Here is a 23,481-nt window from a genome sequence, read left to right on the forward strand (position 1 = left end):
CAGCCCTGGTCCAAGAAGGGCATGGTCACCAGCGGCTCAGACTCCTTAGGAATGACGATTGGTGCATGTCCAGATGGGCGGAAGTGTTAGCTGAGGGTGAGTGGAATTTCAATCGTGGACAAGGGACATAATGAGTCCAGTTGTGGCCCTGGGATTATTTGCAGTGTCTGGGGTCCAAGAGGACCACACTGACACAGCCTTGATTTTGACACCATGGAAACGAGGCAGCTACCTGAAACCTCACTCACAAGTGGTACGTCTGTTGTATTCAGGAAGGAGTCATTTATTTCTATATCTTCCTTCCTGGTTATAAAACCTAAATTATAGGTAATAAAGAAGAGTGGAGTATGTCCAAAAGTAAACCCTTAGTTTTCAATTATTTTCTACTTGGAGAACTCACAACACAGGTATGAGACTTTCTGCTTCCTCCCCCTCTCTTGAACGTAATAGCAACTCCAGTAAGAATGTAATAACAACCTGCTGATCACGGTCAATTAACCCTGCCAACACAGGGGCTCCTGCTGCTCCCTAGACATAAGGAGTCAAAAGTGGTCGGGCACTCTCTGAGCATGCTGACAAAATATGCTCACAGGAGTGTCAATCTGTGAAAGATCTGATTATTCTCGAAATGCTCTTGCCCCCTAAAAGCAAACCACAGGGATCTCTCTCCCACCTCCTCCTCGCCAGCTCCTGGCAACCAACCTCAGCATTATCCAACCAGGGTCCAGAGTCACAAGTGTAGTTTTAGGAGCAAAAAGTGTTTAACAATAAGACCCTGCATTTTTATGATGAATTCAGGAAGGAAGCTTTTTACAATTAATTTTCCTCTCAACCTCACGCTTAGCTATCTTTAAACAGCTGTAACAAAATTATTATCTTTTCTTTATGGAATAAAAAAACACAGGCCGGGCGCTGTGGCTCACGCCTGTAATCCCAGCACTTTGGGAGGCCGAGGTGGGTGGATCACGTGAGGTCAAGAGTTTGAGACCAGCCTGGCCAACATGGTGAAACCCCATCTCTACTAAAAATACCAAAGTTAGCCAGGCATGGTGGTGTGTCCCTGTAATTCCAGCTACTTGGGAGGCTGAGGCAGGAGAATCCCTTGAACCTGGGAGGCAGAGGTTGCAGTGAGCCGAGATCTTGCCACTGCACTCCAGCCTGGGCAACAGAGCAAGACTCTGTTTCAAAAATAAAATAAAAATAAATCAAAGTTTAATAATTATTAGAAAGGCAATAGGGAGAGAATGGGAAATATTAACCCTGAAATTCAAATGTCATCCAGTTCAGTCTATTAGCCTCCGAATGAACCTCTCATGGCAGCATCATGTAACTAAGAGATCCTCAATGTCCTACTTTCCTCCAACTTCCTTTTGCCAGTGCTGGGCTAGAGATTGTGTGTGTGTGTGTGTTTGTGTGTGTGTGTGTGTGTGTGTGTGTGCGCACGCGCGCACTCACGTGCTCCTGCTAGAGTGCATGCGGGGGGTGTGCATAAGTGATGATAAACTTGATGATAAGAGGAAGATTTCTTGGCTGGATGCAGTGGCTCACGCCTGTAATCCCAGCACTAGGAGGCTGAAGTGGACGAATTGCCTGAGCCCAGGAGTTCAAGACCAGCCTCCTGGGCAGCATGGTGAAACCTGTCTCCACAGAAAATACAAAAATCAGCCAGGTGCAGTGGTGTGCACCTGCAATCCCAGCTACTCAGGAGGCTGAGGTGGGAGGATTGCTTCAGCCTGGGATGTCGAGGCTGCAGTGAGCCATGATAGTGCCACTGTACTGCAGGGTGCTCTTTCTCACACCCTCAGCAGCTCAGGAGAGAATGGCAAGGCCTTCTGCTGGAAGCACATCAAATGCAGAAACTAGGCCAGGCAGTGCCAGACAGTTCCCAGGCCCCACTGCCATCCGAAGCTTACATTTCAGTTCATTTTAGTTGCCTGGGCAACTACCCTGCCTCAAAAGATAATTTCTTACCTGACAGGTAAATGATACAATCCATGAGTAGAAAAAGCAGAAGTCTCCTGACTCTGAATGCCCTGCTTCAGCTATGGCTGCTGTTCCAGAAACATCTTTATGCGTGTGTTTCTGTGTATACTCCTTGTTCCCTTCTCAATCCCCACAGGATGGTGATTAACCAAGTTCCTTGCTAGAGGTCTGAATTATTCTATCCCTTTTTAATATTTGCTGTTTATGACTTTTTTCTGAATGACTTTGCTTTTACCATCCCAACCCTTAATATTCCCTGCAAAGGGTAGGTAAACACTTTTCTGGTATTTTTTTGTTTATATCATATTTTATTTTATTACAGTCAATAAATATACTTTTATATATGAAATCCTTATAGAATACATATTTTAAGGCACTAAGTCTCAAAAGTGAAGGAGCCTGTTACACTTTGCTCTCTAATTTGAAACATTAAAACATGAGAGGTAAACCTGCCAATGTATTTTGAGTTTGCAAGCTTACGTTTAATAGAATAAATCAGGTAGCTTCAGAAATCTCAAGTAAGAAAATTAACAGGCTAGAGTCTGAACTAATAATCCTGACACGGTTTGATTATCACTTAGGTTATTCTGATTACTCATTTACCTTTTTGTTTACGAATCTAAACTGACAATTCCACCTTTAGAGGTACAATAGAGCTATTAACTGATAAGACACATCTACTCATTCTCTATAACTCTGGACATCGCATCTTGCTTTAAAATGCAAATCGTTCACGTCTTGAGCCTCTTACTGAGCAGTGAATGTGTATCTGCGCACATTCCATTTCTCTTTCTGCTGGGATTTTCTCTGGAGTCAGTGGTGCTGTCCCTAAGCAGTTCTACGTGGGCTTCTTTCAGCATCTGCAAGACAGGCACACAAAGCTCCAGTGGGCATCCACCTCTAATCCCAACCAGCCTCCACAGGACTGACTTAACAAGCCCACACACAAACAAAGGACACAGGGAAACCAAACAAAACAACACTGCTTGCTCCTTTCTAACCCTCTCCTCAGTGTCTTCAATAGACATTTAAAATGTGATGTCAACAGAAAATCTGGGACTGCGAGTCAACTTTTCATAAAATGTGTGCCAACTTTGCTAACCCTAAAGTGGGATTTCTGGTGCTGAACACTTTTGTTTCGTTTTGTTTTTTTGCAGGACTCTTTTTAATGCTTGGGGAACCAGCAGTTACAGCTGCAATTCTGTCTTAGACTTGATAAACTATTCTTGACATCAAAGAATAATTGATTCCTTTAATTGGTTTGTGTTGTTAGACGAGACAGAAGCCATGCTGTTAGCAAATCACTCGCTCTCCTTCAAACAGCCTGATGATTTTAATCATGAAAAAAGACTTTGCTGACTCCACTGGATGTGCAGGCAGGCTTGAGGCACTGGGTGTTCCTTTATGCATCTAACTCATAAACAAATAACAAATTATGCAACAAAGCCTCTCAAGTTTTTGCCTTTCTGTTTCCCAGTCCAGGGTGCTCTTTCTCACACCCTCGGCAGCTCAGCAGAGAATGGCAAGGCTCTCTCCTGGAAGCACATCAAATGCAGAAACTAGGCCAGGCAGTGCCAGACAGTTCCCAGGCCCCACTGCCATTCGAAGCTTACACTTTAGTTCATTTTAGAACCGAACTCTGGCACTTCAGAACCTCCCTGCTAATGCTTCTGCTGATTGTAAAGGCAGTGTTTGAGAATCGGAGGCAGTCTCAGGCAGCCCTCAGGAAAAACAGGAAGGAACTTAGGCGGGTTGAATCCTCCCTCTATATTTTGTAGGCCATCTTTGCAGGCCCACGAGGCTGTTTTTGGTATGGGAATGATCCTGTAAGGATGGTTCTTTGGCTTTAGTCCTGTCAAATGATGTGACACTTGCTGTGGAAATTTAATTGTGCACTCAAAATTGCAACAATAAGCCAACCTAATACAGGCTGGTATTGTTCTAATGGTCATTGCACAATTTTTTGAAAATTTGTATTCCCTTTTTAAACATTCCCCAAATTTTAAACTTTCCCTCTAAAAATAAAGTAGTCGACTCTTACCTTTGTTTTGCATGGAATATTCTCAGAGGTCACACTTTCACTTTTGGTTCCCGTGGCTTCTTCTAAAACTAAATCAAGGAAGGTATTATGGAGAAGACATAACATAAAATAACATAAAAACCTAAGAAAAAAGTCTCTTTGGTATCTTAGCAATACCTTTAATGAAGAATAGAAGGAAATGTTATGTGCTAAAAAAATGGGCTGGGCGCGGTGGCTCATGCCTGTCATCCCAGCACTTTGGGAGGCCGAGGCAGGCGGATCACAAGGTCAGGAGTTTGAGATCAGCCTGGCCAATATGGTGAAACCCCATCTCTACTAAAAATACAAAAATAACCCAGACTTGGTGGCATGCGCCTATAGTCCCAGCTACTTGGGAGGCTGAGGCAGAAGAATCACCTGAATCCGGGAGGCAGAGGTTGCAGTGAGCTGACATCACGCCACCGCACTCCAGCCTGGGCGACAGAGCAAGACTCTATCTCAAAAAAAAAAAAAAAAAAAAAAAGAAAAGGAAAAGACAAAGAAAAAAAAAAGTCACTGTTAAAATCACTTTAAGATTTTTTTTGTAGTATTTTACCATTATCATTTATAGGTGGCACTAAGCCCATTTTACCTATTTGTCATTCACTTTATTCAAAGGAAGTTCTTCTGGTCCACTATTAAGAATACTCAAGCTCTGAGTTGATGCAGATGTAGAGTGACAGATTGTCCCAAGCCACACTCTGTCTTGTACCCTGCCCTATGGGATCAAAGGACACACCTGCTTGTGAGGAATGCTTGCCAGGTCTGGATGTGAGCATGCACTCTGAGTCCAAAGACAGTGACCGTATTTTTAATAACTTTGGTGGACTCTCAAGTTTCCAAACATTCACTATTCACTATCTATTTTGTATGCTATATGGATTCCTATCTTCTCAGTTTTACTCTAAAAGCTGAGTAAAGAAGTTGAATCTTTTTTTTTTTTTTTTTTTTTTTTTTGAGAGACAGGGTCTTACTCTGTCACCCAGGCTGAAGTGTAGTGGTGCAGCTCACTGCAACTTCCACCTTGCAGCTCAAGTGATACTCTCACCTCAGCCAAGTCCCAAGTAGCTGGGGCTACAGGCGCATGCACCACAATGTCCAGCTAATTTTTTTTTTTTTAATAGAGACAACCTTTCACCATGTTGCCCAGGCTGGTCTCCAGCTCCTGAGTGATCCTGATCTCAACTCAAGCGATCTGCCTACTTTGGCCTCGGGGATCTTATAGGCATGTGCTGCCATGCCACCCTGAATTGTGAAAATATAACTAAAGCAAAAACAACAATACCTATCATTTGTATCATGCTTTATGCTATTCAACATGGTTTTACAGTACTAATTTACTTTCTAATCCAATGTATGTTCATAACAAAGAAATAAATTAACCTAGTTGCATAATATAGAAAATATAAACAAAAGATACATTTTTATGATAGACAATGGGCATGGTAGCACGCTCCTGTAGTCCCAGCTACTCAGGTGGCTAAGGGAGGAGAACTGCTTGAAGCTGGGAGGCAGAGGTTGCAGTGAGCCAAGATCCCACCACTGCACTCCAGCCTGGGTGACAGAGCAAGACTCTGTCTCAGAAAATAAATAGATAAAAATTAAAAAATAAAAGTTAAAAATGCAAAGTTAGGCTGGATGCGGTGACTTACATCTGTAATCCTAGCACTTTGGGAAGTCGAGGCGGGTGGATCGCCTGAGGTCAGGAGTTCGATACCAACCTGGCCAACACAGTAAAACCCCATCTCTACTAAAAATACAGAAATTAGCCAGGCATGGTGGCGGGTGCCTGTAATCCCAGATACCCAGGAGGCTGAGGCAGAAGAATCACTGAAACCTGGGAGGCGGAGGCTGCAGTGAGCTGAGATCACAACACTACACTCCAGCCTGGACGATAGAGTGAGACTCAGTCTCAAAAAAAATTAAAAAATAAAAAAAACCTTGCAAAGTTAAACGATTCAGCATATAGCAAAGAACTGTCACACTCTAGCCTATATAATTTTTTTTATCAGAAATGTTTCATGTATTAATGGCACAATGCTGAAATACTCTACACTGTAGTATTTGTGGTGCATGGCACAATGCAGACATGCACTTTTAAATATGCTAGCTAGTCTAAAGTAAAAATAAATGACAAAACAGTATGTTCCTTCAGCAAAAACTTATATTTGGAGTTATATGAGTACAAACTGAAAATTTCAATTTAAGAGTCCATGTGGTTACTTTTTGGTTATCTTTTTCTAGTCCTAAATGGAAAGTTACACATTTATTTCTGCCCTGCCTCACTTCCATCATGAATAACAAGATGCATATGGTCATTATGACTAGGCCGGTGGGTTTGGGAGAGGCAACAAGAAGACATCTTAAAGATCCATGGACCCACCTGTTAGAACCCCATCAAGTTGGTCCACCATGAACTTTGCATCTTCTTCAGTGAAGCACATAGGTGGTTTTATTTTAAGTACATTTCTATGAGGTCCATCGGCACTGAGAAGCACACGTTTTTCTTTCATCCTAATTTGTGTAGGAAATGCATGTGAGTGCGTGCAAAGGATAACTACAATTACTGAAGAATGACGTGAACATAGAGCAGTTTAAGTATTCTGCATTTAAGAATCCCACGTTATAAATAGGATGTATTTTAAACTTTCCTTTTTCAGAGGGATGGGAGGAAGTCAAGCAAGCTTTCAAGTGGGTAGGCATCCTGCAGCCAAGATACCAAACAGGTGGGTGTGGGGGTGAATTACTTGTAGATGATGTGCTGAGCTTCAGCTGTGGCAGGGGTCCTTTTCAGATGGTCCTTCACTAAATCGATTCCAATAAAAAGGCCAACGCCCCTGCGAGAGGTAAAGAAAAACTTGACACACAATCTGTCCAACGATCCATTGTCACAAAAAGTTAACACTATCCCCAAACTTCCATTTAATTTCCAAGTTTAATTCTAACTAATCCAAGATACCAATCTATGTTCACAGTTGTTTCTACTTTGGAAATAAATTAGTTTTTGTCATCCAGTTTTCTTTTCTCAATTATAAAAGAAAATGGCTTAAAAATAACCCTTTCATGCTATTTAGTTTCTCAGGATGTTAATGATGATAAATGTTAACATATATGTATATGTCAATATTTCATATATATATGAAAAATATCCAGCTTTTCAGAATAGCATTTTAAATAATTTTCAGTAAATTATTTAGAGCTACATTTAGTTCCTTCTTTTCATCTTTTGGGTGCTGACATTATCCTAACTTTATTTAAAAAGTATAAAAGTCAGGAAAGACATGTACCGAAATGTTTTTTGTTGTTGTTGGTTTATTTATTATAGAAACAAGGTCTTGTTATGTTGCCCAGGCTGGTCTCAAACTCCTGGGCTCAAGCAATCTTCCTGCCTCTGCCTCCCAAGGTGCTGGGATTACAGATGTGAACCACCACATCCGGCCCTACCCAAATGTTAACAGTGGTGATATCTGGATTCTGGAATAAGAATAATTTTTGCTATCTCTGTTTTTTGGTGTTTTATAGATTTAGTTTTATGTACTTTATTGCAAACTTACAAGATAAAATATAAGCTATTATTATTATTAGAGACAGGATTTCACACTATGACCCAGGCTGGAATGCAGTGGCACAATCTCGGCTAACTGCAACCTCCACCTCCCAGGCTCAAGCGATTCTCATGCCTCAGCCTCTCGAGTAGCTGGGACTACAGGTGTGCGCCACCACACCTGGCTAATTTTTTGTAGTTTTAATAGAGATGGGGTTTCGCCATGTTGCCTAGCTTACAAACTATTATTATTTTGAAAAAAATGAGTAACTACGTGACAACTTCATAATGAACATACCTAATATCGCCTATCAAAGTATGTTTAGCCTTCTGTTTTTTCAGTAACTCAGTAAGATAATTCCCTACTCTCATGGCATTTCTTTGAAGGTCTTCATTTTCAATTATATCCAGGACAGCCAAACCAACAGCACAAGATACTGGATTTCCTCCATACTGTGAAAAAAAAAAAAAAAAGACAACAAATGAGAAAATGTACCAGTTGAATTGGTGGTATTCCCTCATCCATAAGAATTTGGCTCATACATACATAAGTGAAGATATAATTTTAATAAAATGTTCTCTTATAATATTAGCATCTCATATTTAGAATAGAGCATGATTCTATTTATTCAGGATTGAGTGAAAATTCATTCTAAATTATACTCTCCAAGCTGCATAACTGGTATGAAGGACTACCAGGGAATTTATTTGCTCATCCAAACAAAAACCAGACATTATGTTGGGAGTTTAGGATTTCATAGTGTTGCCCAGTGAGGGAAATAGGGGTTTCTGCCCTTGAAGAGCTGAGTAAAAATAGCTAAGCAATGACATGTTCTCCGAATAATCTATGTCCTCAGATTTGAATCTTACTTTTAGATATAACAAGTCCTATTATATATACTGAACAAACTACAATAATTTTTCCAAGCTTAAAGCTTATGGGGATAAAGCAAAGAAATATAATATCCCAAAGATAAAAATTCAGTATCTCTTATGACAGCCATATAACATTCATAGTACTGAGTCACCAAAATACTTTAGAAGTGTTTTGGAAATTTAAGTATGATATGAAACAAAGAAATGAAAATATCATAACCTGTGGAATTTAGCAAGGCAATCATCTATCATTGGAAAAATTAATAAGACTGTTTTAGGACAGGTAAAGATATACAAGCAGAAATACAAGAAGCATTTTGCCAGATAGAATGAAATCCGGTTAGATAAAAGTTTGGCCTTGGCCAGGCGCGGTGGCTCAAGCCTGTAATCCCAGCACTTTGGGAGGCCGAGGCGGGTGGATCACGAGGTCAGGAGATCGAGACCATCCTGGCTAACATGGTGAAACCCCGTCTCTACTAAAAATACAAAAAACTAGCCGGGCGTGGTGGCGGGCGCCTGTAGTCCCAGCTACTCAGAGGCTGAGGCAGGAGAATGGCGTGAACCTGGGAGGCGGAGCTTGCAGTGAGCCGAGATCGCGCCACTGCACTCCAGCCTGGGTGACAGAGCGCGAGACTCCGTCTCAAAAAAAAAAAAGTTTGGCCATACCTAATGCACGTGGGGCTTAAAACCTAGATGACGGGTTGATAGGTGCAGCAAACCACCATGGCACATGTATACCTATGTAACAAACCTGCACATTCTACACATGTATCGCGGAACTTAAAGTAAAATTTACATGTTTTATTAAAATAAGAAAATCTTTGGCCAGAGTTCTGGGTGGTTAGCCGACAATACTGAGCTTTATTCTTCACTACATTGTCAAAAAATATAAGAACATGCATTGTTTTTCCTTCTTAGCATTAAAGTTGGAGACCAAAATGTACCGTATTAAAATATTCCATCCCAGAGCTGCTGAAGGCTTCTGCAATTTCTTTGGTTGTTACCACGCATGCCACTGGATGGCCGTTGCCCATAGGTTTTCCCATTGTGACGATGTCTGGAACAAAGTCTTCACCATCCATTTGGAAGCTCCAGAAATGTTTCCCAACTCGGCCCAAGCCCACCTGAACTTCATCAGCTATAAACACACCCCCTGCGCCGTGCACATATCTGAAAAGCAAAGCAGCAGTCTAATGCATTCAGGTCACTGAGATCCCCAAACCCAACCACAAAGATGCAAATTATTGTAGACAAAAAAAAAAAAAAAATGTTGTTAACCTGAAGAATTAATTTTTGTTAAAAAACATTTCAGTACTCTAAACCCCACATAAATGTCATTGATTTTACAATATAATCACATAATTTTTAAATTAGATATATTCCATACCAGTTGGGTTTGTGCTGCTTAAAGTAAGCTATATTGCAGTATTTTTAAAAAAATTTTAAGAGAGATGGGGTCTCATTCTGTTGCCCAGGCTGGAGTGCAGTGGTGAGATCAAACTCCCTGTAACCTCAAACCCTTGGGCTCAAGCCATCCTCCCACCTCAGCCTGCTCTGCCGAGTAGCTGGAACTACAGGAATGGGCCACTACGCCCAGATAATATTTTTAAAAAAGTTTTGTAGAGAGGGAGTCTTGCTATATTGCCCTGTTATTGAAGGGTATTGAAGTCCTGGCCTCAGGTGATCCTCCTGCCTTGGCCTCCCAAAGTGCTAAGATTATAGGCATGAGCCACAGCACCCAGTCTTATTACAGTATGTTAAGTGGGAAGAGAAAGAATCAAACAAGTAGTTGGTAACAGGGTTAGTCTTCAAATATTTACCAATTGGGAAGGCTTGTGTGATGGTTAATACTGAGTGTCAACTTGATTGGATTGAAGGACACAAAGTATTGATCCTGGCTGTGTCTGTGAGGGTGTTGCCAAAAGAGATTAACATTTGAGTCAGTGGACTGTGAAAGGCAGACTCGCCCTTTATCTGGTGGGCACAATCTATTCAGCTGCCAGCAAATATAAAGCAGGCAGAAAAATGTGAAAATGAGAGACTGGCCCAGCCTCCCAGCCTACATCTTTCTCCCATGCTGGATGCTTCCTGCCCTCAAACATTGTACTCCAGGTTCTTCACTTTTGGGGCTTGAACTGGCTATCCTTTCTCCTCAGCTTGCAGACAGCCTATTGTGGGACCTTGTGATCAAGTAAGTTAATACTTAATACCCCCGTGTGTGTGTGTGTATATGTGTGTGTGTGTATGATTATATATATATGATTAGTTCAGTCCCTCTAGTGAACCCTGACTAATACAGATTTGGTACTAGTCAATCAGAGAGGATGCAGGCTGGGGGCTGGAGCAGAGTTCTGAACTCCCGTTGTTGGACCATGTGTTAACCTTGTACATGCTGGATCTTGGGGAAGGCTGAGAGAGCATCCAGGAGTCCTGGGATGGCAGGCGCTCAGGTGTGGCTATTTACCAGCTAATCAGGAATTATTTTAATATCTTAGCAACTAGTATGGCCCTACAGAATTGTCACAGTGTTCTCAGTTTGACCAAGGAGGCCCAAGTCAAGTACATACTTTGCCACTTTCTGGAAGTAGCCTGCTGGAGGAATTATTTGTCCGCCACAACTCTGCATGGATTCAGCAATAAAGGCAGCAATCTATACAAGAGAAGATGGGGTCAAAGTCCATTAGGTCCCCCTACAACCCCCCCAAAAAGAGGATATCTTATAGAGCAGGTTTTTTTAAAAAAATAGCTAGGAATAGACCTGTAGCAAGTGGCAAATTGGCCATTTGATTAAAGAAAAAAGAAAGGGTGTCTATGCTGGAAAAGCAATTGATTTAAAGCATTAACTTCTGAAAATCTAGGTACCCTGAAAATACAGCTACCCTGAAAAATAGAGGAGATGAGAGGGCAACTTCCATTTCTCTATCACTACATGCAGCAGTTTCATTAGGATGAACTGAGTAAGACTGATATTTTTATTAGTCTTTGGTTATGAACCTGTAAAAAGTTACCTAGGTTCCAAGGGCATTGTTGTGATGCCTGTTTCTTAAGCTTGGTGAAGTAAGGCTGCCTGAGGCTGGAATTTGCACCATGGAAATGGGAGGGTGGTTTGTGGCCACACATTATAGTTACTGTGCTGTATTTCTAGGTTTTGCCCTAAACCACGCTTAACTCAACAGTAAGCAGTTAACAATAGGAACTACAGATGAATCATTCTAGAGACTAAGAAAAGAGAAATAGGAAATAGATAATGTTGAAGGGAAAGCACAAAGAATGTGAGATGAGAAATCAAGAGAACTCCGGTTCTAGTTCAGATTACCCCTTAGTAATTGTAAGACCTTGGGTTAAATCCTTCACTTTTTAGATATTTAGTTTCTTAGCTATAAAATAAGGCTGTTGGACTCAAGATTTTTGCTGTACCATTCCAGGACTTTGCAAGCACATCTAATATTCTGAAGCACTGATCTTATATTTGTTCATTGCTTTCAGCACTGCTAATATGATAGCAATAATCCAATAAATGTTGAATGCTAAGTTTTCGAAAAATTATTCAAACCCTCTTTTAGCAGCAAAGAGTCTGTAAGATCTTGTTAATGTAAATTTTTTCCTAAAAGTGTTGTTTGCCATTTGTTTAAACAGGTACAGACCACATTTGAAAAGCAAGAGTCTGAAGCTCCCCACAACACATAGAGCTTTATGTCTACCTGCACAGATGTTTCACATAAGAAGATATGAAAAACAAACGGGTTAGCCAAAAAAAAAAAAAAAAAAAAAAGAAGCAGCAGCAGTTAAGAAATGTGAATGGCTCTCCAGTAATGAAGACAGAAATATCTGAGTTAATTAGAAAAAGAAAAGGCCTCATTTTTATTTCAGTTAAGGTTTTTTAAAATAGCCAAGTCTATGCCATAAGCTAATTTTAAGGCAAAATATTGTCAAGTTGCATTAAAATCCACATAAGTAACCTACAGATGGGCTGAGAATTGAGTATTAAGCTGAAGACAGTAGGGTGAAGACTGAGAAAATGAAAATACTTTTTTCCTGCTCTCAAGGATTTTGTTTCTGTCTTAGAAGTCCAGGCCCAGTTCGGAAGAACATTTTCTGCCTTGGCTTACCCAGGTGCAAACCAGCTCCAGGCTCCATGGCTTCAAGAAGGTTGAAGTTCAAGGGAAGCACCAAGGCTCCCTTGTGGGTCTGGAAGTCTGCATTGATCCTGAGGTCCCAGGGCTACTTTGTCTCTTCTCTTCCCTTCACCATATAATGACCCCTACCCCTCTAGACTAGACCCTGCATACCACTGAAAAGGTCAGAATTAGGCCACCAGTTCTGGAACCAGATAGTGGTTGTATTTCCAGGATAAATAAAAGTAGACAGTCTTAGAGGTATGATTGTAATAACGCACTTTTTGAAGTTTGAATCAAGTGAAAAAATAACTAGAGAAGAACAGAAAGGGACATTAGATATAATCCTTTTCCATCTCTTCGTTGAATCCCAACAGTTCCAATCCCTTTTATAAAAGATGTTGAGATGTTTCCAAAGCTATAAATACAAACCTTCCTTCCACTATTATGAGCATCTTCAATGATTTTCTTCACTTCATCTGCATAAGCACTGGCTGGGTCTGCATGGTCTTCTCTATATTTTCCTCTGTAAGTATCTGGAGTTGGTGCCTGAAAACGTCAAATAATGCAGTTGCTTGTAATTTGCCCTTTCGACAAACCTTAAAAAAAAGGCATTTCCCAGCCGGGTGCAGTGGCTCACGCCTGTAATCCCAGCACTTTGGGAGGCTAAGGCGGGTGGATCACGAGGTCAGGAGATCGAGACCATCCTTGTTAATAAGGTGAAACCCCCTCTCTACTAAAAATACAAAAATTAGCCAGGCGTGGTGATGGGCACCTGTAGTCCCAGCTACTCAAGAGACCGAGGCAGCAGAATGGCGTGAATCCGGGAGGCAGTGCTTGCAGTGAGCCGAGACTGCGCCACTGTACTCCAGCCTGGGCAACAGAGCAAGACTCCATCTCAAAAACAACAAAACAAAATAAAACAAAACAAAAAGGCATTTCCCCACAAGAACATGTTAGAATGGTGATCATGTGAACTTAAGATACTTTAGGTTTTTTTGTTCTTTTTTTTCCTTAACATTTCTAAATTCTGTGAAGAACTGACATCTTCGAATTGTGAACAGAAGCTTGGATTTGCTTCCAGACTGCTATAAATCAAGACTATATCCCTCCTCACATAAATAGAAAATTCAAATCAACAAGTGTGATGATACTATTTTAAAATGTCAGTGAAAGGAAACTGTATTAACTAGCCAGTATTTAAAATGAGCCAACACTGATCAACTATATTACAAATCGTAATCATTCAGAAAACTAGAGTGTGTTAGCACTCACTCCAGATCTTAAAATCTTGAAAGAAAGTATTGATGATTCTCAAGAAATTGGCCAGGCGCGGTGGCTCACGTCTGTAATCTTTGGGAGGCTGAGGTGTGCCAGTCTCTTAAGGTCAGGAGTTTGAGATCAGCCTGGCCTACACGATGAAACGCTGTCTCTACAAAAAATACAAAAATTAGCAGGGCTTGGTAGAGTATGCCTGTAATCCCAGCTGCTCTGGAGGCTGAGGCTAAAGAATCACTTGAACATGGTAGGCGAAGGTTTCAGTGAGCCAAGATCATGCCACTGCACTCCAGCCTGGGTAGCAAAGTGAGACTCTGTCTCAAAAAAAAAAAAAAAAAAAAAAAGAAAAAAGGAAATTATGCTGATCCTCAGTTAAGACAAACATACCAAATAAACTTTACTTTTTCAACACCTTGGTTGGTTTCTTTATTTTACTTAATAAAGCTATATAATAATTTAGCATTATTCTACAGAGCAATGTAATTTTTTATTTTTTTCCTTTTTTTTTTTTTTTTTGAGATGGAGTCTCGCTGTGTCACCTGGGTTGGAGAGTGCAGTGACATGATCTCAGATCACTGCAACCTCCACCTCCCGGGTTCAAGGGATTCTCCTGCCTCAGCCTCCCAAGTTGCTGGGACTACAGGCGCCTGCCACCACACCTGGCTAATTTTTGTACTGTTTTAAAGTAGAGACAGGATTTCACTATGTTGTCCAGGCTGGTCTTTAATTCCTGATCTCAAGTGATCTGCCCGCCTCGGTCTCCCAAAGTGTTGGAATTACAGGCGTGAGCCACTGTGCCCGGCCAAGAGCAATTTAAATACACACTTAGTTCAACTCTGAATTTTGAGTTGGCATTTGTGACAGAAAATGTAACTGAAGATTAAGGAGCAAGAAAAATAAAATGATAGCTCTGAACAACTACTAAACTAATTTGCCTATTGTAATACTCATCGATATATTTTAAATAGATAAACAGATTTTAAATAACATTCTGTCATTATTTAGCCCTTTGACCTTAGCAAGCCACATAACTGCTCTTGATTTTAGTTTCTCTTTCATGGTTCATTTAGATGAAAGCATTGTGCTGGATTATCATTAAGCATTCCTCCAGTACTAACATTCTGATTTAGGATTCTAAGACACTTACCACATGTACAAATTCTTTTTTGACATCTTTTCCTTTCTGAAACTTATATGGGCTAATCTCAATTAAGGATGATAGGTGACCATGGTAAGCACTGAAAAGAGAAAAAAAAAATAACCAAAATAATTCCAAGAGAGATGTTTTCAAATATACGAAAACCAGTGTTGCATTTCATCCATATGTATCCATCCAGGGAGAATCTCAACATTGGTGCCAGATTTGACTATATGGGATCTAATTTTTCATGGCAAGACTGGCCCTTAATGTGTCCAATTCTTCCTTTACATGTAATAAAACCCACAGAAAGCCAAGCATGTGTCCTCATTGACAATTTCTTTTTAGTTGGGAAAAACTGATGTATTTGGATTATATTGCTAAATCAGATTGTCTAAATGTGAAAAATTGTTTTCTATATCCTCATGCAATACTTTACATGTATGTATTCTTTAAATGTGTTAAAAGAATGTGTGTTACATTCTAGTAAATTTAAAAACAACTTCATCTCATAGAATGGGCATCTGTTTCTGTTTGGGATGATTTCTAAAGCATGTCCACTTGCAAATATTAGGCAAATACTACTTGATAAGGAAAAGGAGGCCTTTTTAAGAACTAAGATTGAGGCTAGCCATATGCAAAAGAATGAAACTGGACTCCTGCCTTTTACAATATACAAAAATTAACTCAACATGGATTAAAGACTTAAATTTGAGACTTAAAACTGTAAAAATCCTAGAAGAAACCCTAGGAAATACCATTCTGGACATCAGCCTTGGCAAATAGTTTATTAATAAGTTCCCAAAAGCAATTGGGAAGGGCATGAAATGAGGTGCATATTTAACTTCACCCTCTACATCTGAAGTCAGTGAGTGGGGTGGAGGAGTAGACAAAAATTTAAAAGAAAAAATATCCCTAGGCTGGGCTTGGTGGCTCACGCCTGTAATCATAGCACTTTGTGGGGCTGAGGAGGGCGGATAACTTAAGGTCAGGAGCTCAAAACCAGCCTGGCCAACATGGTGAAACCCTGTCTTTACTAAAAATACAGAAAAGTTAGTTGGGCATGGCGGAAGGCGCCTGTAATACCAGCTAACTCCAGAGGCTGAGGCAGGAGAATTGCTTGAACCCAGGAGGCGGAGGTTGCAGTGAGTGGAGATCGCGTCACTGCACTCCAGCCTGGGCGACACAGCAAGACTCCGTCTCAAAAAAAAAAAAAAAAAAAGTCTAAGAAAGATGGAAGTTGCCAGATTTCTTATTTAAAATGTAATAAATTCATGTTTGAGAGCTAAGATTAGATAGTGACTGTTAATAATTACAGGCTAATGAAAAAGTTTTAAATTTTACCTGGCTGCTGGTTTTCTTTAAAATTTGCTTTAAATTGTTATCTTTAAAATTAGTGACCACGAATAATCGTAATAGTGAAGTGAGTGCTTGAATTTTTTGGAAATTAATTGTATTCTTATTTGGAAAGCAATTTTATTACTTACATGTTACTAGTGGTTCAAAAAATAATGTGTGAAAAGTAATCCATGATTCATGCAAACTCCATGAAGCTACATCCCCCACAGTACCCAAGAGAGCCTCTCCCACTTCCTGGTACTTAGAAGGAATTAAGTATTCCTCTGGATTTAAGCCGGCCTTGATAGCTTAGTACATAATTTTAAAAAACATTGCTCCATATATCTGTCCTCCTTCACGTGTGTTTATGGTACTAGTATGGATAGGATCAATACGATTTTGTCTCTGAAGAATCTTCTTGCTTAGAAACCTTGTGTCCAACACTTACTGGTCAAGAGTGATCACATCCTGGTGGCCTCTGAACTGCCGAGCCAGGCGTAAGGCTAAGTCGTTGGCTTCGGATCTATTAAGATAACAGAGAGAGAGGACACTGACACAATCTCTTTTTAAAACATTTAGGATGTGCCAGGCACGGTAGCTCACACCTGTAATCCTAGCGCTTTGGGAGGCCAAGGAGGGCCGATTGCCTGAGCTCAGAAGTTAGAGACCAGACTAGGCAACACGGTGAAACCCCGTGTCTACTAAAATACAAAAAATTAGCCAGGCATGGCAGCGTGGGCCTATAGTCTCAGCTACTTGGGAGGCCGAGGCAGGAGAATTGCTTGAACCTGGGAGGTGGAGGTTGCAGTGAGTGGAGATCGCCCCACTGCACTCCAACCTGGGTAACAGAGTGAGACTCCATCTCCAGAACAACAACAACAACAACAACAACAACAAAAAACATTTAGGATGTTAATTACCAAAGTTGTAAGATTACATTTATTCAGAAACTTACAAAATAATAAGTTGAAATCCTCTCCTTCCTCTATCTTGCCCACCCACTTTACCCTTCTAATGTAAGTTTCCCTAGATGTTTTCAATAAAGAATGAGACATATAGAAGAAACCCAATAAACATTAAGGATATGCTGCCCATTTCAGACTTTAGTTCAGCCACATAGTGACTGAGGATGTGAAGAAGCCTTCATTAAACCTGATCTCCACAGGAGGAATGGGAGACTGAGGGCCCATTAGGTTGGCTGCCAACCTATGTCGTATTTACCCAATATTTGACTAGCTTCCTTCTCTATAAAATGAGTATCAAATTTTTTCCTATGTATTTCATATAATCTAAATATACTACCAAACACAGGAAGAAAATAATAATAAGTGGAATGTTTACTATCTGCTAAACATCATGCTGAGGATTTTGCTTGTATTTATTCTTGTAACAACATTACAAGTACTACCATCTCCTTTTTAAGGATAAAACAGCCTCAGAGAGGTAAAGTAATCAGAATAAGGTCTCATAGCTAATGTGAGGTAGAGCAGGATTCAGACTGAAGACTTTTTTACTTTAAGAATATTTTGTTGGCCAGGCATGGTAGTGGTGGCTCATGCCTGTAATCTTAGCACTTTGGTAGGCCAAGGCAGGAAGATTTCTTGAGGTCAGGAGTTCAAGATCAACCTGACCAACCTAGCGAGACCCTGTCTCTGAAAATAATGAAATATTTTTTTAAATTAAAAAAAAAGAATATTAGTCTTGGATGGGTGCAGTGGCTCATGTCTGTAATCCTAGCACTTTGGGAGGCTGAGGCGGGCAGATTGCTTGAGCCCACGAGTTTGAGACCAGCCTGGGCAACATGGTGAAACCCCATCTCCACAAAAAACACAAAAATTAGGCCAGGCATAGTGGCTCACCCTATAACCCCAACACTTTGGGAAGCTGAGCCAAGTGTAGTGGTGTGACCCACCACGCTGGATATAAATTTGGTTTTAAAATATCTTAATGCAAAGTGAATCACAGAGAGTCATATAATCAAATATTCACAAAATGTCTAATAGTTAATTTTCATATATATTTCTTTCTTTTCTTTTCTTTTCTTTTTTCTTTTTCTTTTTTTTTTTTTTTGACGGAGTCTCATGCTGTTGCAAGGCTGGAGTGCAGTGGCATGATCTTGGTTTACTGCAACCTGACTCCCTGGTTCAAGCAATTCTCCTGCCTCAGCCTCCCAAGTAGCTGGGACTACAGGTGTGCACCACCACGCCAAGCTAATTTTTGTATTTTTAGTACAGACAGGGTTTCACCATGTTGGCCAGGATGGTCTTGATCTCTTGACCTCGTGATCCACCCGCCTTGGCCTCCCAAAGTGCTGGGATTACAGGCATGAGCCACCACCCCCAACCATATTTCATTTTTAAAATAGGAGTTTCTACTATACATTTATATAGCTTCCCCTAATATAATATTGCATTTCAAGCACATATTTAGGCATGCATTTGCAAAAACATACTTCTAGATATCTGCATAATAGTCTATAGAATGGATATACAATGATTTGAATTTACAGAATTTAAAAGTAGGGGCCAGGCACGGTGGCTCACATCTGTAATCCCTGCACTTTGGAAGGCTGAGGTGGGCAGATTGCTTGAGTCCAGGAGTTCAAGAGCAGCCTGGGCAACATAATGAGTCCCTGTCACTAAAAAACAAACAAAACAAAACAAAAAAACTAAGTTAAAAAGTTGAGGCGGCCCAAGGGGCCTGCGTGGGGATGGCCAGCCTGTGGGCGTTGGTGCTGGCCCCAGGGACCACACACTGACCCTGAGGTGCTGCTGGTAGCCTCATGCAGTGGTGCTCCTTCTGGCTGGGCGCGGTTGCTCATGCCTGTAATCCCCGCACTTTGGGAGGCTGAGGCAGGCGGATCACCTGAGGTCAGGAGTTTGAGACCAGCCTGACTAACATGGAGAAACTCCATTTCTACTAAAATACAAAATTAGCTGGGCGCGGTGGCGCATACCTGTAATCCCAGCTACTCAGGAGGCTGTGGCAGGAGAATCGCTTGAACTCGGGAGGTGGAGGTTGCAATGAGCTGAGATAGTGCCATTACACTTCAGCCTGGGGAAAAAGAGCGAAACTCCATCTCAAAAAAATAACTAAATAAATAAATAAATGAAACTTGAAATGTATCTATTTGAGTTTCCCTCTTCTTCCTTTCTTTCTTTCTTTCCTTTTTCTTTTTCTTTTTTTTTTTTTTTTTTTGAGACGGAGTCTGACTCTGTTGCCCAGGCTGGAGTGCAGTGGCATGGTCTTGGCTCACTGCAAGTTCCCCCTCCCGGGTTCATGCCATTCTCCTGCCTCAGCCTCCCGAGTAGCTGGGACCACGGGCACCCACCACCTCGCCTGGCTAATTTTTTGTACTTTTAGTAGAGACAGGGTTTCACTGTGTTAACTAGGATGGTCTAAATCTCCTGGCCTCGTGGTCTGCCCTCCTCAGCCTCCCAAACTGCGGGGATTACAGGTGCGAGCCACTTTTTACAGGCAGGCCTTCTTTCTTTTCTTGTGTTTGTGTTGGGGAAATATGCTTAATTTTCAACAATCAAAAATCTTTAAAAAGTTATAGCTTGTTTAGTAGAGTTATTTCTTGGCTAAAGTTCCTCATACACTCATTGAAAGAATATCTTGGCCTATTGATCCTTTAGCTACTTATTGCACTGCCTGAGGAGGTGAGCATCATTTGACCAGTTTGATTCAGAGTCTTGGAATAAAGTGGGAGAACCAGAAAGGCCAGGTCCCTAATGTGTGATCACTTAGTGAATGGCAAGAAACTCAGCAGACCTTTTTAGACAAGCTCCACCATGAATCAAAAGGAAAGATTTGTGTGAAAGAGTAGACAAAGCTTAGTGGGAATGGGGAGGGGTGGGAAACCATGAAACATACCCTGAATTTGTAAAATAACAAACAGAGAGTTTCTCCGGCAAAGTGGCTGAAAGGCGCTTGGCATACTCAACAATGTTGTCGTGGAGGAATCGAGAATTTGTATTTAGCAGTTCCATCTGTTTCAAGGCAGCTTTGACCACTTCTGGGTGACAGTGTCCCACTAAAGTTTATGAAACAAAAGCCCAACAAGTAAGTTAGAATTCTAAGTGCCTGGGAATAAGAGGAATGATGAAGCAAACAAACAAACAAACAAAAGTTGAGTTCCTTTCTCTTCCATATTTTACTGAGATTTTCCCCGCTAAGACTACTGGCCCACTCAGCACAGGAACTGCAGCCACTGCAATTCCCTAGACAAATATTAAGTGTTCCAAGTCAGTTTTACTCCATGAACATTTCCTTCAAAGCACTGCAAGGACAGGACATTTACCATGGGCAACATTGTTGATGCAGTCCAAGTACTGTTCACCGTTCTCATCAAACATGTACTGCCTCCGGGCTCTCACTATTTTGATGGGATCTGACGCAAAGAAAACTTTGCATGAGGGCCTAGAAATAATCAAAGAAAACACTTTGGTCTGGTAGGACTACTCTCAGTATTTTTCCTTCTCAATGAAGGTCACCATCTGTGGAAAAGTACAATTACATAAAGGAAAGGGAAAGCACAACCTGGATGACATACATTTCTTTTCATCTCATGTAAACCTGGAAACTTTTATGTTAATCCCCCATTCATGACATTGTTCACATTCCTTATGCTTGTTATGTTAAATGTGCCATGATTTGACAGTTTATTAGAGGCACATGAATCCGCTCTCTGATGGTTCTAATCACACAAACCAATAACTACTTTTCCTTTGAGAAATTTTGTTCTATCAGAAAAAAAAAAAAGACAAGTTTTTTTGGGGGGCTTAATGTGTCAGAAACTGTTACATATTTTGTAAATATTATTTAATTCTGCCAACAATCCTATGCAATAGAGGTTATTATCATTCTCACTCTCACAGGTGAGGAGACCAAGGCACAGAGAAATTAAGAAACTGGCTTAAGGTTCCACAGACAGTAAATGAGAAAATCAGAATTTGCAAGTAGGCTGTGTTGTGCCATCGCCCAAGGTAGACATCTCTATTTCCCCTTCAATCTAATGTATAAAGACATGAATAGCACTGAAAACTAAATACAAATAACCTAGAGTTAAATACTACGAAGTTTTATAGATCATTTTCATTTTCATGTATTTTGAGTGGTACTTGTCCTGTATCAAATGGATTTTCCATTATTAACTAATGAAATTCAATTATGCTTCTAACCACTTAATATGTTTTTTGAGCATAATAAAGTCATCCATACTTTTATTTGGATGAATGTCTGGAGTATACATTTTATCACACAGAAATTTCATAAAGCCTTCTAATCTTGGCTTTATGAATATTTAAGAACTAAAGTTAAATATATTTATTTATTTTGGTGATTTTGCATACACACAAAAAAGCCCTCACACGCATTGGAGGTAGTTTTAGTAGTAGAAATATACTAAATTGATATGTAACTGTTTAGAAGGAATTTTGATTATTATGAGCAGTAGGTAACCTCAAATTTTAAAATTGCATAAGGGTGTGTTATATATTGATGCTTTTTCAGCATCATCAGCTGAAATGAAAATAATATTTTATAAGAATTTCTTATTGGTTCAAACTCAGCTGTTTACACCTAAAAGTTAAAATCCAAAAAAAAAATCTTTGTTAAGGTTGTGGGCTGAAAGCTGCAGACTTCACATTGCCTTTTTAACACGTTTTCCACCTTGCCCGTCAGACTTGAGGTAAAATTCTCCTTCTTCCAGTCAGCCCATGGCTACACTCGTGCTTTTAGAAAATTTGTTCTGCTCATGTCAGAAACTATTAGGCATTCACTGGAATCTAACTATGTAAGATTGAAAACTAACAGAGTGAGTGATTAGAAAAAGTAGGGTAGTGATTGATTAATGGGGGAAGAACTGGACTATTTTGACCCCACTTGGCGGCTGAGACGGGACTAGTCTTCCAAACCACCATCTAGAAACCCCTCCAGTTGGGTGAGGAGCTTCAGTCTGAGAAACTGTCCAGCATTCCTCCGAAGAGGATGCGGATTGTTTTCCTCCTTGTAACCTCAAGCGCTCTCTCATGCCCACTGGCCCCGCTGCAGTCTTTCATTTCAAGTGAATATTGCAGACGGTTGACTTTACAGTGTTCGGGATCATGAATCATCATTTATATTTACACGTATCTTTTTAAAAACCACCCACAAAACACTAACATATTAATCTCATCTGCTTGCTCCTGTGAAGTAGAATGTTATTCTTACTTTCATAGAAGAGACAATTAAAGTAATTTGACAGAGGTCACACTAATATGACACCCAACGAGGGCCAGAGCCCCGTCGGTCTTATATGCTCACCATCAGATTACCAAGTCGTCTGTGACAGGGGCAAGACAAGCAGACTGGGGAGAACACAGCTTGGGAGACCAAGTTGGGTAAGAGGGATCCAAATAAAATCTCTGCTTTTCTAACAGAAAGTGGTTTCAAGTTTTCCATTGGCTAGGTTAACACTTCACCGCTTAACCAAGCATGCAAAAAGAAAAAACTCACTTTAAGTAAAAATTGTCAGAATTAGTTTGTTTGCAGAGCCATCATGAAAACATTTCTGAGTTCACAGTTTCCAAAAACCTTCGAGTTGGATGGGGGTGGCGGAGCGCTATCTTTCTCCCACCCACCTCCCATCCCTGGAATGGTGTCTGCTAGGGCTATTGGCTGTCATCCACCAACCCCTCTAGCCGGCCGGCAGCCCCCGCTAGTCCGCAGGCTGCAGAGCGAGCCGGGGACTTTCGAGCGGGCAGGGAGCCCAGTGTTCCGGGCTCCAGGAGCGTTTCTGGGAGCCCGCGCGGCCCCTGCAGGTGGAGGCGCGCAGGGCGTGTGCACAGGGGCGGCGGGCACGGAGGGCGGCGGTGGCATCGCTGGTTCCCTACCCGGCTTCATCTCTCCAACCTCTGCACTCGTTATTGCCCCCTCTCTGCACTTTCTTCTGGGCCAGGGTGCCCTTACCCGATGTGCTTCTTCCTCAGCGCCAGAGTGTACCGCTTGCTGTACAGCTCGCACATGGTGGCGGGGTGCAGGGCGTCTGTCCGGTCTGCGCACCTCCTTCGCTAGCCTGGGACTGCCTTGGCGGCCCCGGCCTTCCTCCGGTTATCCCTCGTGGCGTTCTCTTGCCCGGGGCGTCGGAAGTCACTGGTGTCATCAACTA

At 41.1% G+C, this 23,481-nt stretch overlaps 1 protein-coding gene across 4 annotated transcripts; it reads right to left on the reverse strand.

The window, feature by feature from the left end:
* Window positions 1-2,270: 2,270 nt before the first annotated feature.
* Window positions 2,271-23,473, reverse strand: ETNPPL (ethanolamine-phosphate phospho-lyase). 4 transcript variants are annotated; one of them, XM_005555646.5, is made up of 13 exons: window positions 23,283-23,473; window positions 20,635-20,753; window positions 20,208-20,367; window positions 16,780-16,854; window positions 15,003-15,093; window positions 13,010-13,126; window positions 11,030-11,112; window positions 9,407-9,632; window positions 7,885-8,039; window positions 6,790-6,879; window positions 6,426-6,556; window positions 4,025-4,092; window positions 2,271-2,843 (listed from the first exon to the last, which is right to left on the reverse strand). In XM_005555646.5, exons 1-13 carry the CDS (start codon window positions 23,336-23,338, stop codon window positions 2,715-2,717), a joined length of 1,500 nt encoding a protein of 499 aa, XP_005555703.3. In that variant the 5' UTR covers window positions 23,339-23,473; the 3' UTR covers window positions 2,271-2,714. The 4 variants fall into 4 exon arrangements, with proteins under 4 accessions (XP_005555703.3, XP_073896373.1, XP_073896374.1 ...); XM_074040272.1 differs by having other exon boundaries at window positions 23,207-23,473; XM_074040273.1 differs by lacking the exon at window positions 11,030-11,112.
* Window positions 23,474-23,481: the final 8 nt, after the last annotated feature.

The sequence above is a fragment of the Macaca fascicularis genome, chromosome 5, assembly GCF_037993035.2.
Source record: "Macaca fascicularis isolate 582-1 chromosome 5, T2T-MFA8v1.1".
Lineage (NCBI taxonomy): Eukaryota > Metazoa > Chordata > Mammalia > Primates > Cercopithecidae > Macaca > Macaca fascicularis.

Excerpts from the sequence above, each read along its gene's own strand:
- ETNPPL (XM_005555646.5), bottom strand. The coding sequence starts at position 23,338 with ATGTGCGAGCTGTACAGCAAGCGGTACACTCTGGCGCTGAGGAAGAAG. Across the intron at positions 15,094-16,779 it reads GATGTGATCACTCTTGACCA|TGCTTACCATGGTCACCTAT; the intron begins GTAAGTGTTGGA and ends TTCTCTTTTCAG. Across the intron at positions 8,040-9,406 it reads GGATGGAATATTTTAATACG|TATGGAGGAAATCCAGTATC; the intron begins GTACATTTTGGT and ends TTTTTTTCACAG.